Here is a 24,838-nt window from a genome sequence, read left to right as displayed (position 1 = left end):
CATTTCTGCCATGAAGGAGACGATAGGCCAACAATATGAAGCTTTGGCCCACAAAATTGACACCGTGGCCATTGACGTGAACTTGATTCGCGCTGACCTGTCGAAAACCAATGAGAAGTTGAAGTCATTGGATCTCAAGTCATCCACTCTCATGGAGGACGTTTCGGAGATACAGACGGAGATCGGCAACCTTCGTAAGGTGAACGACCTCGTAACCCGGCGCTTGGAGGACTTTGAGAACAGGGCCCGTCGCTGTAACGTGCGCGTGGTCGGAGTTCCGGAAAATCCAGAACCTCACTCTGTTGATCTCCTTGTTGAGGACTTGATCCAGAACCACCTCTCCCCGTCTGGTTTGACTAAGTTTTTCGCAGTGGAACGTGCCCATCGTGTTCCGGGGGGCAAGGGTAAGCCGGGTGCCCCGCCGAGGCCTATTGTTGCGAAACTCTTCCATTATAGGGATCGGGACGCTATCCTGCAAGCATCGCGTGTGAAGGGCCCGGTGCCCTTTGAGAACGCCACGGTGAACTTCTATCCGGACTTTTCTCAACAGGTCCAGAGACAGCGTATGGGCTTCCGTGATGTCAAGAAACGTCTCCGGGACATGGGGCTTCGCTACGCCATGCTTTTTCCGACCAGGCTGCGCGTCGAGTACAACGACCGAACCTTCTTCTTTGATCGGCCTGACTCTGTAAATGACTGGATAGACTCTCTGCCTGACCGACCTCCTGGGACTGAGTCCGCCGCCCACCCGGGTGGTGCTGAGGGTGGCGTGGAGAGCTGAACAATCCGCCTACACCTGGGCCCTCGAATAGAGTAAACTCTCCGGGGATTTCATGCCTCAGTGCCTCTACTGTTTGTGTGTTCTCTTCATTGTCTGTCCTACTCGGGGTGGCGGGTGGGCCAGAGCCTTTCCTCCTCCGGGGTTCTTTTTGTAGAATAGGGGTTCTTGGGCGACAGGCACACTGCATGTTGGGGTGGCTATTTAGCATTTTGCAGGGGTGCAGGGTGGGGGGTGTTTTCTTCATTGTTGGGGGGTGGGTGATTGGGTTGTTTGATGTTTTAGTGTTATGTTTTCAAGGCGAATCAATCCTCTTTCTGATAATTTTTATGTCATGCTCATTGCGGGGGGGTTTCTGCGTTGCTGTGTGGGATGGGGGGTAGCGGGTTGAGGCTGGTTTCGTGGAATTTTAATGGTCTGGGAGACCGCATTAAGCGGAGCGTGGTGTTAAAATGTCTATGCCGTTTATCTCCAGATATTGTTTTTTTGCAGGAAACTCATTTGGTGGGCAATTCTTGTCGTGCGATGAATAGGTGGGGATATCGCCTTGCTGCACATTCGGGGTTTACCACTGGTTCCAGGGGGGTGGGTATCCTTGTTCGGGCTTCCCTCCCCCTAGCCATTGATGATGTGATCCTTGATGATCGGGGGCGTTATGCTGTCCTCGTGGGTCGCTATGAGGGTCGTACCCTCTCCTTGTTTACTGTTTATGTGCCCCCTGGCCTACAGACTTCCACCTTTTCCGATTTGAGCCGTGTGTTGCTGAACCTTCCTGACAGTACCCTTTTTCTTGCAGGCGATTTTAATTCTGTGATATCCGGTCTGCAAGATCGCTACCCCCCTAGGGATACTCCTTCGGCCCAACAATGGCTAGGTGGGTTTTTGGACACATTTGGTCTGGTGGATTGCTGGAGGCTCATGCATCCTGCCCAGCTCCAATACACCTTCCATTCGGGGGCCCATGGGAGTCTGTCTAGACTGGATTATTTCCAGATGCCCGCGGCGCAGATGCCAGCGGTGCGTGAGATCAAACACCTCCCCCGGGGCATCTCCGATCATTCTCCGCTCTGGCTTTGTTTTGAGTTTGGGGTGGAGGCGGCGGGCCGTGTGGCTCCTATTAACCCCTGGTATATTGCCTCCCCTGAGACCCGAAACCTTTTGACTAAGTCTTTAGATGCCTATTTTTTGGACAATGAGGGATCGGTTTCCTCTGCTGTGTCCCTGTGGGAGGCTTTTAAAACAGTGATACGTGGGCAGGCCCTTTCCCTTATTGCTAAATCCAAGAAGGCTAGGAATCGGGAGGTGGTGGACCTTGAGACAGAGATTGCGGAGAGGGAGGCCGACTTAGAGTCTGGAGTCACCTCTGATAAACTCCACGCCCTTGGTCTGAAACAATTTGCTTATAAATCCTTGGTCACGGATGCGGCTAGATTGATGTTTCGTGAACAGCAGGGTCGTCTGTATGATGTGGGGGACAAAGCGGGTAAATTGCTGGCGTGGTTGGATAAGAAAGAGAGAGCGAATCGTGTGGTGCCTGTGATTCAGTCGTCGAATGGTGTCGAAGTGACAGACCCGGTTGAAATAGTGGAATGTTTTGCAGAATATTTTCGTGTGGTTTATACCCCTGTGTCTGGACGGGATGTGGCTGACTCTCGCCTTTTGTTGCGCGATATAGCTTTGCCCAGTGTTTCCGATTTAGACCGTGTCGCGTTAGAGTCCCCTTTTACTACGGATGAAATAGCGACTGCCATTCGTTCGCTCCGTTCGGGCAAGGCCTTGGGCCCGAACGGGTTGCCAATTGAGCTGTACAAGCTACGCCCTGACAAGGTAGCGCCCCATCTTCGTGCTATGTTTTTGGAGTCCCGAGAACGGGGTATTCTCCCGTATGACCAGCGTCTTGCTACGATAGTTGTAATTCCCAAGGACGGGAAACCGCGAGACCTTTGTTCGTCTTATAGGCCCATTTCCCTGTTAAATGTTGAGCCTAAGGTCCTGGCTAAGCTCCTGGCGACCCGACTACTGACGGTCATTAGCGACTTGGTTCATCCGGATCAGTCCGGATTTATCCCGCATCGCAACACGGCTCTTAACCTACGTCGTCTCCACGGTGCTGTTGCGAGGGCGGGGCGTCTGACAGAGCCGGCCATTTTGGCCTCGTTGGATGCCTCGATGGCTTTTGACACGGTTGAGTGGCCCTATCTTTGGGCAGCTCTCGAAAAATTTGGTTTTGGACCTGAATTTATCGGATGGGTGAAGTTGTTGTATGTGGAACCCTTAGCGCAAGTGGTGGTGAACGGTAGAGTTTCTGTCCCCTTCGGCCTTGGTAGAGGGACCCGTCAAGATTGCCCCTTATCTCCATTGCTTTTCGCGCTGGCCCTGGAACCGTTGGCTGCGTGGCTTCGATGGGAGCCTTCACTCAAAGGGATCCGTTGGTCACCGGACTTTGAAGACCGTGTCTCTCTTTACACGGACGACATTCTTCTATATCTTACATCCCCGCGTAAATCCTTGAACGTCTTATTTGATGTTCTTACTTCGTTCGGTGCTAACTCGGGCCTTGTTATTAATTGGGCTAAGTCCTGCGTGTATGTTCTCTCGGGTGTTTTGCCCCCTTTGCCGGCCAGGTTCCCTATCCAGGTGGTCCAGTCTGGCTTCAAGTATTTAGGGATTTTTATTACCCTGGATCCCTCCCTCCGGTTTCAGCGTAATCTCCTCCTCCCGCTTCTTCGATTGCGACTGGATGTAGCCCGTTGGCGTAAGCTACCCCTGTCTCCTCTGGGTCGGGCGGCTCTATTTAAAATGATGTCCTTGCCGCGGTTCCTCTACGCCCTTCAGAACTCCTTCGACGACATTCCCGCTACTTATTTCAGAGAAATCGAGAGTCTGCAAAGACAATTGATTTGGGACGGGCGCCCACGTATAGCCCTTGCGAAACTTACTATCCCTTGGTATGACGGGGGCATGGCGCTCCCCGACATCAAGAGATACTACTGGGCTGCTCAGCTATCGGCCATTAATCACGCGATGTACTCGCCGGGTCGCGATCCGGCTTTTGAGATGGATAGGCTCCAGTTGCCGGGTGGGGACTTTAATAGAGCGCTGTACTCTAGATCAGCCGGGAGCCATCTTGTGGGCCCGTCCAGGGCGGCGGTCAAAGTGTGGCGTGCTGCGAATGTGAGTTTGGGGTGGGAGGATCGACTGACACTGGCGACTCCGCTTTATGCTTCTGAACGTTTGGGATGTCTCTGGTCTACTAAGGGTTTTGAACGCTGGGATGTGATTGGGATTAGTAAGGTGGGTGTCGTTTGTGTGAATGGTCGCGTGAAGTCATTCCAGGCCCTTAAGGCGGAATACGACTTGAGTGATAGAGAGTTTTTCCGGTACCTGCAAGTCCGACATGCCTTGGCCTCGGTTTTGACTCCTGATGTGACCCTACCCGAGTCTTCCCCCCTTGAAGATCGTGTACTAGATGGACACTTGCCCGACAGCACTATCTCGCTCATCTACAAGAAACTGATTCATAACCGTGCGGATTTGTTGGTCCGACTCCGGGAGATGTGGGTCGGTGATGGATTGGAACTGGATGACGAGGACTGGCAGTCGGCACTCTCCTCCCCAAAGGAGGTCGCCATTCCCGCCCGTCTTCGTTTGGTGCAACTTAAGATCCTCCACCGGGTGTATGTGACTGGTCCGCGTCTAGTCGTGATGGGTTTTTCCCCAGATGGTTTGTGTAAGCGTGGCTGTGGGATGAGCGCTACTTTTTTGCACATACTTTGGGAGTGTCCTGTGGTGGCGGCCTCTTGGGTGGATGTGCTTGCGATAATGACTGTAGTGACGGGTGTTGCCTTGCGACCTGAGGCCCGACGATGCCTGCTGAATGTGTGGGAACCCTCCGATTACTCTGTGGCCCAGACTAGATGGGCGACCCTGGGTTACATGGTCGCGAAGCGCGACATTGCGCAACTCTGGGGCGCATCCCGACCTCCTGACGTTTCGGTGTGGGAAGGCAACATGGACTGGTCCATGTTCCGAGAGAAGACAGTCTACGTGGCTAGGGGCAGGCCAGGGGCGTGGACGAAAATCTGGGGTCAATGGAATGCATACCGTGGAGAAATTTGTACCCCTCCCTTGGTTGCCACCTCCGATGTTACCCTGTCTCCTTAGGCCGACGTTCCCGGAATTTTTTCACTCTGTTCTAGGATCTTCCTGTCCTCCCTGCTCGCCCCCCCCTCACGGCCTTACCGAATCTCATTGATTTACGTCTGTTCTCCTGTCTAGTGACCTTCCCCGCTGCTTTTTGGGCTGACTTGATTATTGCACTCGCCTTGTTTTTGTGTTCGTTATTTTCATGTTTTATATAGAAAATAGTTGTATCCTGTTCTCTGTCTGGAGCAATTTCATTCTATGATTTGGCCTGGCCTCGGAAATGATTGTTTAATTCATGTGTAATGCTATGTGCCTTAGCGGCCAGCCCGTGTGGTTGTGGGCCCATCCTTGTATTTTATATGATTGCTCAATAAAAAAATTTAACCAAAAAAAAAAACAAAACAAGCATAAAAGTAAAAGGCAAAATCCGGAATAGCAAGCCCCCCCCCCGATCAATAGGTAGAGTCATGAATCTCATTGCTCGTCTTGGTTTACCCGGGGCCCAGAGAAACTTAGAGCAAATAGACTGCAGGTGCTGCAATTGTGCCACAGATATTTCCAGCGGAACTGCTCGAAATAGATACAACACCTTAGGTAAAACATTCATCTTAATAATGTTACTTCTACCAATCAAAGTAAATTGCATTGAACCATCTATCCAGCGAGTCTTGAATATTACGAAATAGCGAGATCCAATTGACTGTGAGCACTCGAGTTTGCAATGCAGAATTGTAATAAAACGGTAAATAAAGTATTAAAAAAATCGCAGGCGCTGCTAAACACTTGGATGAGGGTTTGTTATTATGGACATGGTGTTGTGTGGATAATGGAAGTGGGCTTTGGAGTACGTTCTGTCTCATGCCATTTTTTACCACTTCAGCAGCCACGGTGGGCCCACCACAGAGGCAATGATGAGGCAGGACAACAGATTGCTACTTTACTCTGGTGAAAGGGTAAGTGAGACAGGATTTTAAAGTCTACCATGTTTGTGAGTACTTTTGTGTCCCAGTACATGTTATCTAGTTGGCTTCTCCAATGGTGGATGGTCTACAAAGCCAATCTCATGCCTTGCCCTCTCCCCCTGTCTAAAGCAACACTGTACAATCTCTTCTTTACAGCATCCAAATCTTAATGCTCTATGGCTTTTGAAATAACATTTTCTAAAGGTTTATCAAAGGTAAATGAATGCTGTTTTTGCAAGGATTAATAAAGGCCACCAATCAATTCTTTACATAAATGAATATTTACAATGCACAATATGCAAGACAGTCCGCCTCTCATCTTTTCTTTAACTCCTCCAGACTATCCCATACTCCCTTCACATCCCTTTTCTGCACCTACGCACGGTAAACATATTTATCAAATCATAACCACTTTTCAAGGTGAGCTTATAACTTTCTGACATTGATACACAGATTATATTTATTTTTACTTGCTAGATCTGCAGAATGTGCATACCCACATCCCCATTTACAAGTGCCTAAGACTTCATCTGACAGTTCTACTGTTTACAATCCATTACAAAATAAAAGTAGAACCTTTTTGCCCTGCAGTCGCCTCATAATATTTTGCAGTTTTCTGTATATAGTGGCTGAACTTTTGACATAACAGGGACACCATAGTTGTCAGGCCAATGGCGAGTGGTAATCCTATTTCAGATTAAAACTATTGTTTAATGTTTGCAGAGCACTTTCCCAACACCCTTCTTAGCATATGACATCACCAGAACACCTCTATAACGTATCGGACCATATTACATGTTACCTTTTATGTATTTTTTATTTTACATATTTACTTGGGGTAATTAACTTGAAAAAGATGGATTTCAAACAGACAAATGTTTATTTGTAATAGTAAGTAGAATATTGCATTATACTGTTTAGTTGCCTGCAGTGAAATAAAAAGTAATGCTTGATTATGCTAAATAACGAATTTTAGAAAAAAAACACTGTCTGTTAGTAAACACATTCTTCGTGTATGAGTAAGGGATTGTCCAAGCTGTTCTCTCAAAGGGTCAGCTAACAATGACATTTATTGGATTTAGAATATTTACGTTTTTCAACTCTCCTCTTAACTTTTTTCCCATTGTATGTACACAGTTTGGCAAGGTGGACCGTATCTTGCAAACATTTTGGGGAGGGTTTAAGGTCTTAGTGAGATCTGAAAAAGCCTTTTCAATTTAGCATTTGGCTAAACCATAACTCTATAATGGTGACTGCATTGTGTGCTATAGATTTGTGTGTGTGCGTGTATATATATGTAAACACAATTCGCTTTTCTAACGTCCTGTGATTATCTTTCTACTTATCCAAGATTGGGGTCTGAGGTCTGTAGATTGATCTGAGAGGAGAGGGGTTATAATAATGTTTAGTGCAGTCAGCTTCTGAAGTCTTTTTGCCTAATGCCTTTTTTGGAATCTTTCGCAGCCACCCATTTGGACTGCCACTGGTGTAATGGTACATGGGATCCTCCAAATGGTTACACTTATACATCATGCTGCTGGGAGAGAAATGGTAGGTGAGAGGGGAGGCTAGTAATTGAGTTGGAACCATGTCTTGGATGTTTCCCTTGTCCTCCCATGCTAGAAATGAAGAAATGGGCGCTAGTGTAGTTATTTAGCATGACACCTAACATTCATCTCTTCCTTGTCTTTCTAATATTGTCTTGACCAAAAGTCACTCATTGCTATTCATACTTACTTATCTTGGGACACATTTTTCAAACAACATTTTTTCCAGTGACCTTACAATACGTTTTACCTGAAACATAATATTTGGTATGATTGCTTGTTTGTTCAACATCATAGTTATTTTCATATCACCTTCAGCAGTGCCCCAAACAATAGAAATTTGCATTGGATATGAAAAGCTTCTAAGATTTCTGTTGTGCCTTGAACTCCATGTTGGCTGTTTTAAACATTCCTGTCCCTAGTGACACCACATATAAGGGGAAAATGAGATGCTATGTTTGTCCTGGTAATATCCATGCCCTCTAGGATACTCTGACAACATGGCAATTTCCAGAAAGTCCTAGTCCTACCTTTAGCATCTACATAATAGACATCTTATCAAACATAAAAAAGCAATATTTAAGAATATCCTAAAGAACATGTTTAGTCAATCCCTCTCAGTCACATTCTGGTTTCATTTTCGATGGCAGACCCATCAGACCATGGCACTTTTCAATATGTCAAGAATACTCAGCATTCTCTAAGGACTATTGTAATGCCAGAGATCACAGATGCCCAAAACATGCCAGGATTTATTGTCCCAGGGCCCTCACGTTACTTGGGGAAGGCATTATACCATGTCTGACCACAAGTTGGCAAGAAATATTACCATTATGGGAGAGACAGCATATTACCATGGGTGGGCAATGTGAATCCTCTAATGGAAGTAACATGTTGCCAAGAATCATCAACACTGGTGCCTTTGATACATTGATTTTTTTCCCCATGCTATAAAGGCTAGCGGTAGAAACACTTTTTTAACCATTTGCTGTTCAGGCTGCATGTTTCTTTCATCTACCTAAAAAGAACCCTAAAAAAGGCAAATGTAAATAAGCAGAATTAATTTGCAAAAAATAAAAAACACATATTCATACACAAGCATACACACTCACACACATGCATACATTAAAGTACAATGAAATCCACATGGAAAAAAAGTGGAAATCATTTTGTTTAACTAAAAAACCATATTTACTGTCCAGTCGTGGGCGTTTTTCTCCAACAATGTAGCATCTCCCTACTGACATAGAAAGTACAACGGTCCTCTGAAAGTTCTTGAATTGTTGAACACCACATTTAAATTGCTCACCTAGTCTGTAGATTAGTGTCTTGTAAACAGCGGACAAAAATTGGTCCACTAAACCATAAAGAAAAAAGCAAAACCCTTCATTCCCTCCAGCATGCCTTGCATCTCTCTGAATGATACGTGGCATGTACCAAAATACTTGAATCTACCTCCGTGGATTGGTTGATCTCATGGGTCAAAAGAAAAATTCAGCTAGGAGAAATATCAGATTACTTTCTCCATATAGACATATTGGTCTATTTGATCTGACTTTAATGGCTTCCCCATCTAATGCATACTGAATGCTCCATTAAGAATCCTTAAGAATAACAGTATTTGTACTGGGGTTCTGATACATGCCAGTGTGTACGGGGAAGAGAGTGCCTCTGAATGTTGCAGAACTAAAGATATGACTGTAAAGTGATCACCTTGTGCCCTCTGTATGTTTTGCAACTTGTAGCTTTAGTAACATCTCACTTGAAGGTACTGCTATGAAGTGCAAAGGTGAACATTGGTGTGTTATATCTAGATGGTATGGGATTCTCTTCTAATATTAAGATCTATTCAAAGTGAGTGGATCTATAAAGAGTACTGATGCCAATAGCATTCCAGGTAAATGCTATTTCGTCTGCTATTCCACATGATGTCAAAGACTACTTTGATGATTATGTAGCCATTCCTTACTTAAGTTGAGTGATTTGAGAAGTGTGGTCTAGTGATAAGAGAGGGATCATTTGTGGTGGGCAGAGATGATGGTTAATGAAGGTGGGCCTTGTACTGGGTTGTGCCTAGCTCTATTTTCGTGTATTTACAGCTATCAGTCTGGCCATTTCAAGACCGAATTACACAGGGGAGCAGCTCTGTGATGTTCAGTGTCGTGCTGTACAATGCTGTGGGAGACTGGGTAAGTAAAATTGGATGTGACTTAGAGGGATTAATCATACATTTTAGTGTTTCCTTTATGCTACATGGAGGTATTTCTGTTACATGTTATTTGTGTAAGACACATTTAAAGCTGAAATCTGAAGGAAAATCGTCCAATTTAGATTATGCAGTTCCGGATGCTGAGCTCCGGTATGATGAAATATCTTCAAGCTAAACATTAACGAAGTAAACTGCTGCCACTACAATTTAGAGATATGCAAAAATAATGAGATACTTTGATGAGCGAAACATCCTGTAGCAGGATAGCCATTCACATCTTTGCTATGAGTATGCAGAAGAGAGGCGAGATGCTTGCTCTTCAGAAATTAAAAAACAAGTTGAATTAACAATTTTATCTCAAAATAAATATATAAGAATCTCTTGTGAAAAAACATATCCTCTAAGCCGGGCAAAGAGTCCTAGCAAAAGGATCTAGACGAAGGGTTTTTAGTCAGGTAGAGAAAGGGCGCACAGCTAATAGTTAGCGCTTGGTATGTGTCCGTTCAAGTGAGATGTGAAGTGCAAAGAGGTGGAGGGGATAAGCCCTATAACCCCCCAATTTCAGTGATAGCCTAAGCCACCACTGTATTAACTACAAGACAAATCACCTATGCACACTCTTGTATATACAATAGTTTTGTCAAAGTGGACATAGAAAGCAAAGGACACAAAGCCTATCAAACAAATAATTTCAAATAACACAAAATGATAACAAATCTTGTCCTTGGAGTAGGTTGATTCAACAGTAGTGGCTTTAATGTTCGAAAGAAACCAGCCGACACGTGTTTCGGCACACAGGGGACAGTTCCCCGTGACTCCTCAGGGCTAGAAATAAAAAAAGTGTTGTTGCGGAAGTCGCTCTGTCGGTGATAATTCCGACCCGACAGTGCCCAGGACTTGTAGGTGGGCAATGGTGGTCGTTCTCACTCTTCCAGGATCCAAAGATGCTGGAGAAAGGGTATCGGACGGGTATAAAGGACACTCCACATGGCGGGATAGATAGTCTGGGATGTATAGTAAGAGCTCGCTGTTGTTCAAACAGCTGATTTAGAAAGATAACTATGAGGATAAGGAACTAATTTCTGTAAAGTCTGTAAATGGCACCCGTCTGCCATTTACAGACTTTCTTAACTAAAAATGTGTTCCTTATCCTCATCGTTATCTTTCTAAATCAGCTGTTTGAACAACAGCGAGCTCTTACTATACATCCCGGACTATCTATCCCTCCATCTGGAGTGTCCTTTATACCCGTCCGATACCCTTTCTCCAGCATCTTTGGATCCTGGAAGATTGAGAACGACCACCATTGCCCACCTACAAGTCCTGGGCCTTGTCGGGTCGGAATTATCACCGACAGAGCGACTTCCGCAACAACACTTTTTTTATTTCTAGCCCTGAGGAGTCGCGGGAAACTGTCCCCTGTGCGACGAAACGCGTGTCGGCTGGTTTCTTTTGAACATTAAAGACACTACTGTTGAATCAACCTACTCCAAGGACAAGATTTGTTATAATTTTGTGTTATTCGAAATTATTTGTTTGATAGGCTTTGTGTCCTTTTACTTTCTATGTCACACTTTGACAAAACTATTGTATATACGAGAGTGTGCATAGGTGATTTGTCTTAAAGAGTCCTAGCAAGTCCAGTCTACAGAGATTCTTTTTTGGGCAACACATCTGTATTCTGTCTGATTACTGGTGATACCACATCAGTTGTAAGTAAAAAAACTCTGATTAACTGTGAAACACAACTGATGCATCGTAAACAAAAGCAATATATTTCAATTTTATTCTCTAAAATACTTCAATATGATTAGATTGAAAATTATTAGGATGATCTGTCATAACTGGCAGGTTATAAGGAGTAATTTCAACTTTCCTTGTTTCTCTAAAAATACAATATGAGCCAATAATAATCTTCCAACATATGCGCCATAAATGTCCATTTTAGCATTTCATTTTATGTAATACAACTAAGATGTTGTCAGGCTCACTGTCCTCTTAAATGTTTATCAACGATTGCTTTCATTAGCTATGTCTGTCAAGACTTTTAGAGGGCGCAGTTAGGTAACGTTTATGGCCCTTATGACTTATCCCTGTTATCCTGGAATGTCAGAGGCCTGAATGACAATGGCAAGAAACAACAGATTGTTCAATATTTGTTACGTCACAATGTCGATGTTGCTTTCTTACAGAAACACACCTGCCCAAAAATAACCACGCACGATTCACCTCTAGCTGGGGCACACATAGATATTTTTCCAACTTCAGTAGCTATTCCCGGGGCACAGCTATTATCATACATAACAGGGTGCCCTTCACTCTCCATTCCATCATTAGGGATGATGAAAGTAGATTTACAATAGTTACAGGCCTCTTGATGGGTCACAACGTCACCCTGGTATGCGTCTATGCTCCGAACACTGATTCCCCGGAATTCTTTTATTCCCTACAGGCCCAGCTCGCCAAGTTAGACTCTACCTTATTGCTGGCAGGAGGGGATCTCAACTTAGTTCTCAACCCCGTTTTAGACAGCGCCGCAAGCTCCCCTGGCACTGAACCATGCGCTCACAGAGCCGTATCAGAATTCTGTGAACAATTGTCTCTATGCGACATATGGCGAGCGTGCAACCCCTTCAGCACTAAATATACGCACTACTCCAGCCACCCCAACACCTGGACGAGGATAGATTATTGGTTGCGCTCCCCTGGCATCTTCTGCTGGTACCAATCAAGTGTTACACTTCCGAGAATATATTCAGATGACTCCCCGGTTAGCCTTCTTCTTAAGATGCCCAGACCCGATGAATACGAGTGACAATGCTGTTTCCCAGTCGGGCCCTCAACGATGACCTCTTTTATTCTGAGGTATACGAGGCGATTGAAGAATATTTCACCATTAATACGGGCTCAGTAGACTCCTGGGCAGTATTGTGGGAGGGTTTTAAGACATACATTAGAGGGTCTGCATCGCTAAGCATACCAGAGTCCTAAAATCTCTCTGTTCAACTCTCTCTCGCCTTGAGCGTGACTTAAAAGAGATGTATATAGCGACATAACTAGCTGCCCCAACACAGAGTCAACAAATCACGACTCGCCCTCATCGCCGAATACAAAGAGACTGCTGACTGGGAAATACTGCTTCTAGGCAAATATTCAACCGCACAGCACTATGGCGAAGGAGAGTGACCGGGCCTAGTCCTGGCACAGTTGCTCCGGCCCCCATACAACAAACCCTGAGGTCCCAGCTGCCGCCATTTTATCAGACACCTAGAAAGCGTTAAATTCTCCTGAGTGGTCCTTTTTTGTGTCTATCATGCGCCGAATGGGGATGCCAATGGGATTCATTGTCACCACAGAATTATTATACAGTCACCTCACAGCGAGACTCGGCCTAAACGGCACTCTTTCCCAACCCTTTTTTCTGTCCCGCGGCACTCGTCAAGGCTGTCACCTGTCCCCATTATTGTTTATACTTGCAATGGACCCCCTAATCCGCCATTTCCAACAGAGACATTTGCAAAGGGGACTCCAATTCAACATGGGCCCCTTGTTGGTATCCCTCTATGCGGATGACACCATCCTTTATGTTCGGAAGCCAAGCGTCAACCTGGAATCCCTTATCAGGGAAATAACTCATTTTGGACAGCACTCTGGCCTGGGCATCAACTGGCATAAGTCAGTTATTTTCCCTTTAACCCCTAGCACATTGCGATGGAACTATGAATTCCCCCTTGAGTGGTGCACAGACTCCGTTAAATACCTGGGCATTCATATTCACCTGGACATGGTTCACATTATCCGCCTAAATTATGGCCAAGCCATCAACGCCCTGGAGACACAGGTGGAGCAATGAATACGATTACCGCTCTCGATGGCTGGCAGAGTGGCTCTCATCAAAATGATTGTGCTTCCTACATTTTTATATCTGTTTAACAACATCCCCATTCCACTCCCTAACAGTTTCTTTGTTACATTGCGTTCACATCTTATAAAATTGTTCTGGGGAGGTAAACATCCCCGGGTACACTGGCAGATCTTGGTCCTTCCGTATGAGAGAGGGGGTGTCGGGGTGCCGGATTATAGTGGTTGTATTATTTAGTGGCCCAATGTAGTTACGACTTAGCCTGGTTCCATCCCGACGCTAGGATCCCGTATCTCCGCCCTGAGGCAGATCTGGTACTGCCGGACATGCTTTTAACGGTGCCGCCCAAGGGCATACCCAGAGACCCCAATGACATACAAATGGTTTTCACCACAAGATGGGCGTGTGCATGGGAGAAACTGAAGCGGATCACCGGCACATCTACACTTTATTCCTTGGCACTGCTGCTTCCCAATGCCCTCTGGTTACCAATCACGGGAGAGAAACTGGTGCAGCGCACCTTGGCAAAATCTTCCATCGCCAAACTGGGGGACTTATGCCCCAGTGGGCATGCCTTTTCTATTACAGACGAAGACCGCTTCCATTATGCCTCCTTCATGGATCGCTTTGTTCTTGGGCGAGTCAGATCGGCACTTTGGTCATCTCTGCCTGGCTTTCCCCTAGAGCCAGATTTGTTCACCCCTTTGTCCACAATCATTGAAAGCCAAGATGGAATCCATCTTATATCCAAACTGTACAAACCCTGTTCCGAGATAATCCCTGTACAGTACGACAAAATTCGCAAAGACTGGGAGGCTGATTTAGGTCACCACATCACAGATGACCAATGGACCAAATGTTGCACTGTAACAATAGAAGTCTCTTTGAATAGCCGGCACAAGCTACTGCATTTTACATTTCTGCGTAGAATGTATTTTACCACGGCCAGATCCCATAGACTTGAACCTACCAGACCGCATAATTGACGTAAATGTAACACCCCTTACGCGGACTTCGCCCACCTTTAATGGACATGCCCCAAACTACTACCATTTTGGGAGGCAGTACACAAAACACTGGGAGATATGATTGAGCTGACCCTCAAATCCACAACCGAGATTGCATTATTGGGCTATCTAGCGAACCTCTCTAAGCACACACGTAGATTTGCTGCTCTTAGTTTGCTACTCGCTAAAAGAGAAATTGCACTACATTGGGGCCAGAAATCAGTTCCCACAGTACAGAGAGAGCTTCTTAGCCTAGCCATCTGCAACACCAACAGTGAACTTTACTCCACCACATTGACTCGATCATTCCGGGTCAAAGACATTTGGGGGCCTTTCAAGGCTTACACGCAGGCTAACTGCCCGACTGCCGACTCTCAAGTTGAACAGAGCATAGTTCCGACAGGGGTGGGTTGATGCCTCTTCGCACCATACTCACCTTTTTCACACCGCTAATGGTGGGGCCCCTCGAGCCCTCCTGAATGTATGTATTGTATAGCGGCCTTGACAACATGACTTCTATGACCATATACCTTTGTATTCTTATGCCAATGTACTAATGACTGTGAGCACTCAAGTTTGGTTTTTATTTAATTTTTTTTAATTTATTTTTTCCACAGTAACTTAATGAGCCAGTACAGAAATAACAAAAACGATTCAGGTAGACATATAATCAGAGAAACTCCCCCAAATTCCAAGCCCGATTTTACGTTTCTTTACCCCCTTAACAAAATACAAACTATGCTCTAACACAAATAAATTATACATCTTAGCCTTCAATAGATCAAAAGAGGGAGGTTCGGGCTGTAGCCATTCGGCCGCAATACAAAGTCGGGCAACAGTCATTGCAATAAAAATAAGATATCTATGTTTGTATAAAGGAGTGCCCTTGCCAACTTCTGGTCCAATACCCAAAAGCATCATTATAGGTGTTATAGCAAATTGAACTCCTATTACTCTAGACAGAAACTGTTCCATGTGTTGAATATAATTTGACAAACACACACAGGAAAAAAACATATGTAACATATCTGCATCATCCCCCCGGCATCGAAAGCATTTTCCATCTTGCCCATTCCCCCATTTTAACATCCATGCAGGGGTATAATATAAATTGAAACAGGTTTTAAAACATTGAGCTTTCAGGTTCGCGGACAACAAAGTCGCCCTGGATCTAATACTAGCATCCTTTAAGCTCAAATTCCCTGTGCCCAGGACCGCGGCCCATTTAACACTGTGTTTATCTAGATCATCCTTTCTACAGGATAACAATAGTTGATACAACACCCCAATTTTAACCTGTCGTTGGACAGCAGTGACTACTAAACTAGAATCCGGTCTAAGTTTTTTCCGAAAAATAAAATCTCTTAGTTGTAGAAACTTAAAAAATAGATTTTTAAACAAATTATGCTGTCGTGATAATGCTTCATAAGACATCAGCAAGCCATCATTGCAAAAAAAATCCCCCAGGTGAACAACAGCCTTTCCCCTCCAGCCAACAGCAGTAGTATCCCAGAAGATAGAAGGAAGAATATTTACATCATTTGTTGGAGTATACCGGGAAATGTTCTCAACTGAGCAAAGCTTTCATATTCTTTCCCAGACATTAAAAGCTGATATAAGTACCTTAAACCTTGTGCGCTTGTAATAACTGCCGTCAATTTGTTTAAAAAAGCATTGACCTGCCACAGGACCCAACAGAACCTGGAAACTAGACGGGGCTTCCGCCCTATTACTAACATCTTCTCCAGTTAATAAAATACGCATTAAAAAAAAAAAAAAACAAGCATAAAAGTAAAAGGCAAAATCCGGAATAGCAAGCCCCCCCCGATCAATAGGTAGAGTCATGAATCTCATTGCTCGTCTTGGTTTACCCGGGGCCCAGAGAAACTTAGAGCAAATAGACTGCAGGTGCTGCAATTGTGCCACAGATATTTCCAGCGGAACTGCTCGAAATAGATACAACACCTTAGGTAAAACATTCATCTTAATAATGTTACTTCTACCAATCAAAGTAAATTGCATTGAACCATCTATCCAGCGAGTCTTGAATATTACGAAACAGCGAGATCCAATTGACTGTGAGCACTCGAGTTTGCAATGCAGAATTGTAATAAAACGGTAAATAAAGTATTAAAAAAATCGCAGGCGCTGCTAAACACTTGGATGAGGGTTTGTTATTATGGACATGGTGTTGTGTGGATAATGGAAGTGGGCTTTGGAGTACGTTCTGTCTCATGCCATTTTTTACCACTTCAGCAGCCACGCTGGCCCACCACAGAGGCAATGATGAGGCAGGACAACAGATTGCTACTTTACTCTGGTGAAAGGGTAAGTGAGACAGGATTTTAAAGTCTACCATGTTTTTGAGTACTTTTGTGTCCCAGTACATGTTATCTAGTTGGCTTCTCCAATGGTGGATGGTCTACAAAGCCAATCTCATGCCTTGCCCTCTCCCCCTGTCTAAAGCAACACTGTACAATCTCTTCTTTACAGCATCCAAATCTTAATGCTCTATGGCTTTTGAAATAACATTTTCTAAAGGTTTATCAAAGGTAAATGAATGCTGTTTTTGCAAGGATTAATAAAGGCCACCAATCAATTCTTTACATAAATGAATATTTACAATGCACAATATGCAAGACAGTCCGCCTCTCATCTTTTCTTTAACTCCTCCAGACTATCCCATACTCCCTTCACATCCCTTTTCTGCACCTACGCACGGTAAACATATTTATCAAATCATAACCACTTTTCAAGGTGAGCTTATAACTTTCTGACATTGATACACAGATTATATTTATTTTTACTTGCTAGATCTGCAGAATGTGCATACCCACATCCCCATTTACAAGTGCCTAAGACTTCATCTGACAGTTCTACTGTTTACAATCCATTACAAAATAAAAGTAGAACCTTTTTGCCCTGCAGTCGCCTCATAATATTTTGCAGTTTTCTGTATATAGTGGCTGAACTTTTGACATAACAGGGACACCATAGTTGTCAGGCCAATGGCGAGTGGTAATCCTATTTCAGATTAAAACTATTGTTTAATGTTTGCAGAGCACTTTCCCAACACCCTTCTTAGCATATGACATCACCAGAACACCTCTATAACGTATCGGACCATATTACATGTTACCTTTTATGTATTTTTTATTTTACATATTTACTTGGGGTAATTAACTTGAAAAAGATGGATTTCAAACAGACAAATGTTTATTTGTAATAGTAAGTAGAATATTGCATTATACTGTTTAGTTGCCTGCAGTGAAATAAAAAGTAATGCTTGATTATGCTAAATAACGAATTTTAGAAAAAAAACACTGTCTGTTAGTAAACACATTCTTCGTGTATGAGTAAGGGATTGTCCAAGCTGTTCTCTCAAAGGGTCAGCTAACAATGACATTTATTGGATTTAGAATATTTACGTTTTTCAACTCTCCTCTTAACTTTTTTCCCATTGTATGTACACAGTTTGGCAAGATGGACCGTATCTTGCAAACATTTTGGGGAGGGTTTAAGGTCTTAGTGAGATCTGAAAAAGCCTTTTCAATTTAGCATTTGGCTAAACCATAACTCTATAATGGTGACTGCATTGTGTGCTATAGATTTGTGTGTGTGCGTGTATATATATGTAAACACAATTCGCTTTTCTAACGTCCTGTGATTATCTTTCTACTTATCCAAGATTGGGGTCTGAGGTCTGTAGATTGATCTGAGAGGAGAGGGGTTATAATAATGTTTAGTGCAGTCAGCTTCTGAAGTCTTTTTGCCTAATGCCTTTTTTGGAATCTTTCGCAGCCACCCATTTGGACTGCCACTGGTGTAATGGTACATGGGATCCTCCAAATGGTTACACTTATACATCATGCTGCTGGGAGAGAAATGGTAGGTGAGAGGGGAGGCTAGTAATTGAGTTGGAACCATGTCTTGGATGTTTCCCTTGTCCTCCCATGCTAGAAATGAAGAAATGGGCTCTAGTGTAGTTATTTAGCATGACACCTAACATTCATCTCTTCCTTGTCTTTCTAATATTGTCTTGACCAAAAGTCACTCATTGCTATTCATACTTACTTATCTTGGGACACATTTTTCAAACAACATTTTTTCCAGTGACCTTACAATACGTTTTACCTGAAACATAATATTTGGTATGATTGCTTGTTTGTTCAACATCATAGTTATTTTCATATCACCTTCAGCAGTGCCCCAAACAATAGAAATTTGCATTGGATATGAAAAGCATCTAAGATTTCTGTTGTGCCTTGAACTCCATGTTGGCTGTTTTAAACATTCCTGTCCCTAGTGACACCACATATAAGGGGAAAATGAGATGCTATGTTTGTCCTGGTAATATCCATGCCCTCTAGGATACTCTGACAACATGGCAATTTCCAGAAAGTCCTAGTCCTACCTTTAGCATCTACATAATAGACATCTTATCAAACATAAAAAAGCAATATTTAAGAATATCCTAAAGAACATGTTTAGTCAATCCCTCTCAGTCACATTCTGGTTTCATTTTCGATGGCAGACCCATCAGACCATGGCACTTTTCAATATGTCAAGAATACCCAGCATTCTCTAAGGACTATTGTAATGCCAGAGATCACAGATGCCCAAAACATGCCAGGATTTATTGTCCCAGGGCCCTCACGTTACTTGGGGAAGGCATTATACCATGTCTGACCACAAGTTGGCAAGAAATATTACCATTATGGGAGAGACAGCATATTACCATGGGTGGTCAATGTGAATCCTCTAATGGAAGTAACATGTTGCCAAGAATCATCAACACTGGTGCCTTTGATACATTGATTTTTTTCCCCATGCTATAAAGGCTAGCGGTAGAAACACTTTTTTTACCATTTGCTGTTCAGGCTGCATGTTTCTTTCATCTACCTAAAAAGAACCCTAAAAAAGGCAAATGTAAATAAGCAGAATTAATTTGCAAAAAATAAAAAACACATATTCATACACAAGCATACACACTCACACACATGCATACATTAAAGTACAATGAAATCCACATGGAAAAAAAGTGGAAATCATTTTGTTTAACTAAAAAACCATATTTACTGTCCAGTCGTGGGCGTCTTTCTCCAACAATGTAGCATCTCCCTACTGACATAGAAAGTACAACGGTCCTCTGAAGGTTCTTGAATTGTTGAACACCACATTTAAATTGCTCACCTAGTCTGTAGATTAGTGTCTTGTAAACAGCGGACAAAAATTGGTCCACTAAACCATAAAGAAAAAAGCAAAACCCTTCATTCCCTCCAGCATGCCTTACATCTCTCTGAATGATACGTGGCATGTACCAAAATACTTGAATCTACCTCCGTGGATTGATTGATCTCATGGGTCAAAAGAAAAATTCAGCTAGGAGAAATATCAGATTACTTTCTCCATATAGACATATTGGTCTATTTGATCTGACTTTAATGGCTTCCCCATCTAATGCATACTGAATGCTCCATTAAGAATCCTTAAGAATAACAGTATTTGTACTGGGGTTCTGATACATGCCAGTGTGTACGGGGAAGAGAGTGCCTCTGAATGTTGCAGAACTAAAGATATGACTGTAAAGTGATCACCTTGTGCCCTCTGTATGTTTTGCAACTTGTAGCTTTAGTAACATCTCACTTGAAGGTACTGCTATGAAGTGCAAAGGTGAACATTGGTGTGTTATATCTAGATGGTATGGGATTCTCTTCTAATATTAAGATCTATTCAAAGTGAGTGGATCTATAAAGAGTACTGATGCCAATAGCATTCCAGGTAAATGCTATTTCGTCTGCTATTCTACATGATGTCAAAGACTACTTTGATGATTATGTAGCCATTCCTTACTTAAGTTGAGTGATTTGAGAAGTGTGGTCTAGTGATAAGAGAGGGATCATTTGTGGTGGGCAGAGATGATGGTTAATGAAGGTGGGCCTTGTACTGGGTTGTGCCTAGCTCTATTTTCGTGTATTTACAGCTATCAGTCTGGCCATTTCAAGACCGAATTACACAGGGGAGCAGCTCTGTGATGTTCAGTGTCGTGCTGTACAATGCTGTGGGAGACTGGGTAAGTAAAATTGGATGTGACTTAGAGGGATTAATCATACATTTTAGTGTTTCCTTTATGCTACATGGAGGTATTTCTGTTACATGTTATTTGTGTAAGACGCATTTAAAGCTGAAATCTGAAGGAAAATCGTCCAATTTAGATTATGCAGTTCCGGATGCTGAGCTCCGGTATGATGAAATATCTTCAAGCTAAACATTAACGAAGTAAACTGCTGCCACTACAATTTAGAGATATGCAAAAATAATGAGATACTTTGATGAGCGAAACATCCTGTAGCAGGATAGCCATTCACATCTTTGCTATGAGTATGCAGAAGAGAGGCGAGATGCTTGCTCTTCAGAAATTAAAAAACAAGTTGAATTAACAATTTTATCTCAAAATAAATATATAAGAATCTCTTGTGAAAAAACATATCCTCTAAGCCGGGCAAAGAGTCCTAGCAAAAGGATCTAGACGAAGGGTTTTTAGTCAGGTAGAGAAAGGGCGCACAGCTAATAGTTAGCGCTTGGTATGTGTCCGTTCAAGTGAGATGTGAAGTGCAAAGAGGTGGAGGGGATAAGCCCTATAACCCCCCAATTTCAGTGATAGCCTAAGCCACCACTGTATTAACTACAAGACAAATCACCTATGCACACTCTTGTATATACAATAGTTTTGTCAAAGTGGACATAGAAAGCAAAGGACACAAAGCCTATCAAACAAATAATTTCAAATAACACAAAATGATAACAAATCTTGTCCTTGGAGTAGGTTGATTCAACAGTAGTGGCTTTAATGTTCGAAAGAAACCAGCCGACACGTGTTTCGGCACACAGGGGACAGTTCCCCGTGACTCCTCAGGGCTAGAAATAAAAAAGTGTTGTTGCGGAAGTCGCTCTGTCGGTGATAATTCCGACCCGACAGTGCCCAGGACTTGTAGGTGGGCAATGGTGGTCGTTCTCACTCTTCCAGGATCCAAAGATGCTGGAGAAAGGGTATCGGACGGGTATAAAGGACACTCCAGATGGCGGGATAGATAGTCTGGGATGTATAGTAAGAGCTCGCTGTTGTTCAAACAGCTGATTTAGAAAGATAACTATGAGGATAAGGAACTAATTTCTGTAAAGTCTGTAAATGGCACCCGTCTGCCATTTACAGACTTTCTTAACTAAAAATGTGTTCCTTATCCTCATCGTTATCTTTCTAAATCAGCTGTTTGAACAACAGCGAGCTCTTACTATACATCCCGGACTATCTATCCCTCCATCTGGAGTGTCCTTTATACCCGTCCGATACCCTTTCTCCAGCATCTTTGGATCCTGGAAGATTGAGAACGACCACCATTGCCCACCTACAAGTCCTGGGCCTTGTCGGGTCGGAATTATCACCGACAGAGCGACTTCCGCAACAACACTTTTTTTATTTCTAGCCCTGAGGAGTCGCGGGAAACTGTCCCCTGTGCGACGAAACGCGCGTCGGCTGGTTTCTTTTGAACATTAAAGACACTACTGTTGAATCAACCTACTCCAAGGACAAGATTTGTTATAATTTTGTGTTATTTGAAATTATTTGTTTGATAGGCTTTGTGTCCTTTTACTTTCTATGTCCACTTTGACAAAACTATTGTATATACGAGAGTGTGCATAGGTGATTTGTCTTAAAGAGTCCTAGCAAGTCCAGTCTACAGAGATTCTTTTTTGGGCAACACATCTGTATTCTGTCTGATTAATGGTGATACCACATCAGTTGTAAGTAAAAAAAACTCTGATTAACTGTGAAACACAACTGATGCATCGTAAACAAAAGCAATATATTTCAATGTTATTCTCTAAAATACTTCAATATGATTAGATTGAAAATTATTAGGATGATCTGTCATAACTGGCAGGTTATAAGGAGTAATTTCAACTTTCCTTGTTTCTCTAAAAATACAATATGAGCCAATAATAATCTTCCAACACATGCGCCATAAATGTCCATTTTAGCATTTCATTTTATGTAAGACAACTAAGATGTTGTCAGGCTCACTGTCCTCTTAAATGTTTATCAACGATTGCTTTCATTAGCTATGTCTGTCAAGACTTTTAGAGGGCGCAGTTAGGTAACGTTTATGGCCCTTATGACTTATCCCTGTTATCCTGGAATGTCAGAGGCCTGAATGACAATGGCAAGAAACAACAGATTGTTCAATATTTGTTACGTCACAATGTCGATGTTGCTTTCTTACAGAAACACACCTGCCCAAAAATAACCACGCACGATTCACCTCTAGCTGGGGCACACATAGATATTTTTCCAACTTCAGTAGCTATTCCCGGGGCACAGCTATTATCATACATAACAGGGTGCCCTTCACTCTCCATTCCATCATTAGGGATGATGAAAGTAGATTTACAATAGTTACAGGCCTCTTGATGGGTCACAACGTCACCCTGGTATGCGTCTATGCTCCGAACGCTGATTCCCCGGAATTCTTTTATTCCCTACAGGCCCAGCTCGCCAAGTTAGACTCTACCTTATTGCTGGCAGGAGGGGATCTCAACTTAGTTCTCAACCCCGTTTTAGACAGCGCCGCAAGCTCCCCTGGCACTGAACCATGCGCTCGCAGAGCCGTATCAGAATTCTGTGAACAATTGTCTCTATGCGACATATGGCGAGCGTGCAACCCCTTCAGCACTAAATATACGCACTACTCCAGCCACCCCAACACCTGGACGAGGATAGATTATTGGTTGCGCTCCCCTGGCATCTTCTGCTGGTACCAATCAAGTGTTACACTTCCGAGAATATATTCAGATGACTCCCCGGTTAGCCTTCTTCTTAAGATGCCCAGACCCGATGAATACGAGTGACAATGCTGTTTCCCAGTCGGGCCCTCAACGATGACCTCTTTTATTCTGAGGTATACGAGGCGATTGAAGAATATTTCACCATTAATACGGGCTCAGTAGACTCCTGGGCAGTATTGTGGGAGGGTTTTAAGACATACATTAGAGGGTCTGCATCGCTAAGCATACCAGAGTCCTAAAATCTCTCTGTTCAACTCTCTCTCGCCTTGAGCGTGACTTAAAAGAGATGTATATAGCGACATAACTAGCTGCCCCAACACAGAGTCAACAAATCACGACTCGCCCTCATCGCCGAATACAAAGAGACTGCTGACTGGGAAATACTGCTTCTAGGCAAATATTCAACCGCACAGCACTATGGCGAAGGAGAGTGACCGGGCCTAGTCCTGGCACAGTTGCTCCGGCCCCCATACAACAAACCCTGAGGTCCCAGCTGCCGCCATTTTATCAGACACCTAGAAAGCGTTAGATTCTCCTGAGTGGTCCTTTTTTGTGTCTATCATGCGCCGAATGGGGATGCCAATGGGATTCATTGTCACCACAGAATTATTATACAGTCACCTCACAGCGAGACTCGGCCTAAACGGCACTCTTTCCCAACCCTTTTTTCTGTCCCGCGGCACTCGTCAAGGCTGTCCCCTGTCCCCATTATTGTTTATACTTGCAATGGACCCCCTAATCCGCCATTTCCAACAGAGACATTTGCAAAGGGGACTCCAATTCAACATGGGCCCCTTGTTGGTATCCCTCTATGCGGATGACACCATCCTTTATGTTCGGGAGCCAGGCGTCAACCTGGAATCCCTTATCAGGGAAATAACTCATTTTGGACAGCACTCTGGCCTGGGCATCAACTGGCATAAGTCAGTTATTTTCCCTTTAACCCCTAGCACATTGCGATGGAACTATGAATTCCCCCTTGAGTGGTGCACAGACTCCGTTAAATACCTGGGCATTCATATTCACCTGGACATGGTTCACATTATCCGCCTAAATTATGGCCAAGCCATCAACGCCCTGGAGACACAGGTGGAGCGATGGTTACGATTACCGCTCTCGATGGCTGGCAGAGTGGCTCTCATCAAAATGATTGTGCTTCCTACATTTTTATATCTGTTTAACAACATCCCCATTCCACTCCCTAACAGTTTCTTAGTTACATTGCGTTCACATCTTATAAAATTGTTCTGGGGAGGTAAACATCCCCGGGTACACTGGCAGATCTTGGTCCTTCCGTATGAGAGAGGGGGTGTCGGGGTGCCGGATTATAGTGGTTGTATTATTTAGTGGCCCAATGTAGTTACGACTTAGCCTGGTTCCATCCCAACGCTAGGATCCCGTATCTCCGCCCTGAGGCAGATCTGGTACTGCCGGACATGCTTTTAACGGTGCCGCCCAAGGGCATACCCAGAGACCCCAATGA

The 24,838-nt window shown here is 43.7% G+C and overlaps 1 protein-coding gene across 1 annotated transcript in view; it reads left to right on the top strand.

Moving 5' to 3' along the window:
- LOC144762674 (uncharacterized) overlaps positions 1-24,838 on the top strand; it is a 65,313-nt gene that overhangs the window by 15,992 nt on the left and 24,483 nt on the right. Inside the window, exons 3-8 of the mRNA XM_078647911.1 lie at positions 5,805-5,877; positions 7,351-7,437; positions 9,533-9,622; positions 16,768-16,839; positions 18,313-18,399; positions 20,495-20,584. Coding sequence (XP_078504037.1) covers positions 5,805-5,877; positions 7,351-7,437; positions 9,533-9,622; positions 16,768-16,839; positions 18,313-18,399; positions 20,495-20,584 — 499 coding nt within the window. The remainder of the gene's footprint in view (positions 1-5,804; positions 5,878-7,350; positions 7,438-9,532; positions 9,623-16,767; positions 16,840-18,312; positions 18,400-20,494; positions 20,585-24,838) is intronic.

This window comes from Lissotriton helveticus, chromosome 6 (genome assembly GCF_964261635.1).
Source record: "Lissotriton helveticus chromosome 6, aLisHel1.1, whole genome shotgun sequence".
Taxonomy (NCBI): domain Eukaryota; kingdom Metazoa; phylum Chordata; class Amphibia; order Caudata; family Salamandridae; genus Lissotriton; species Lissotriton helveticus.
This window is presented reverse-complemented; position numbering and strand designations above follow the sequence as displayed.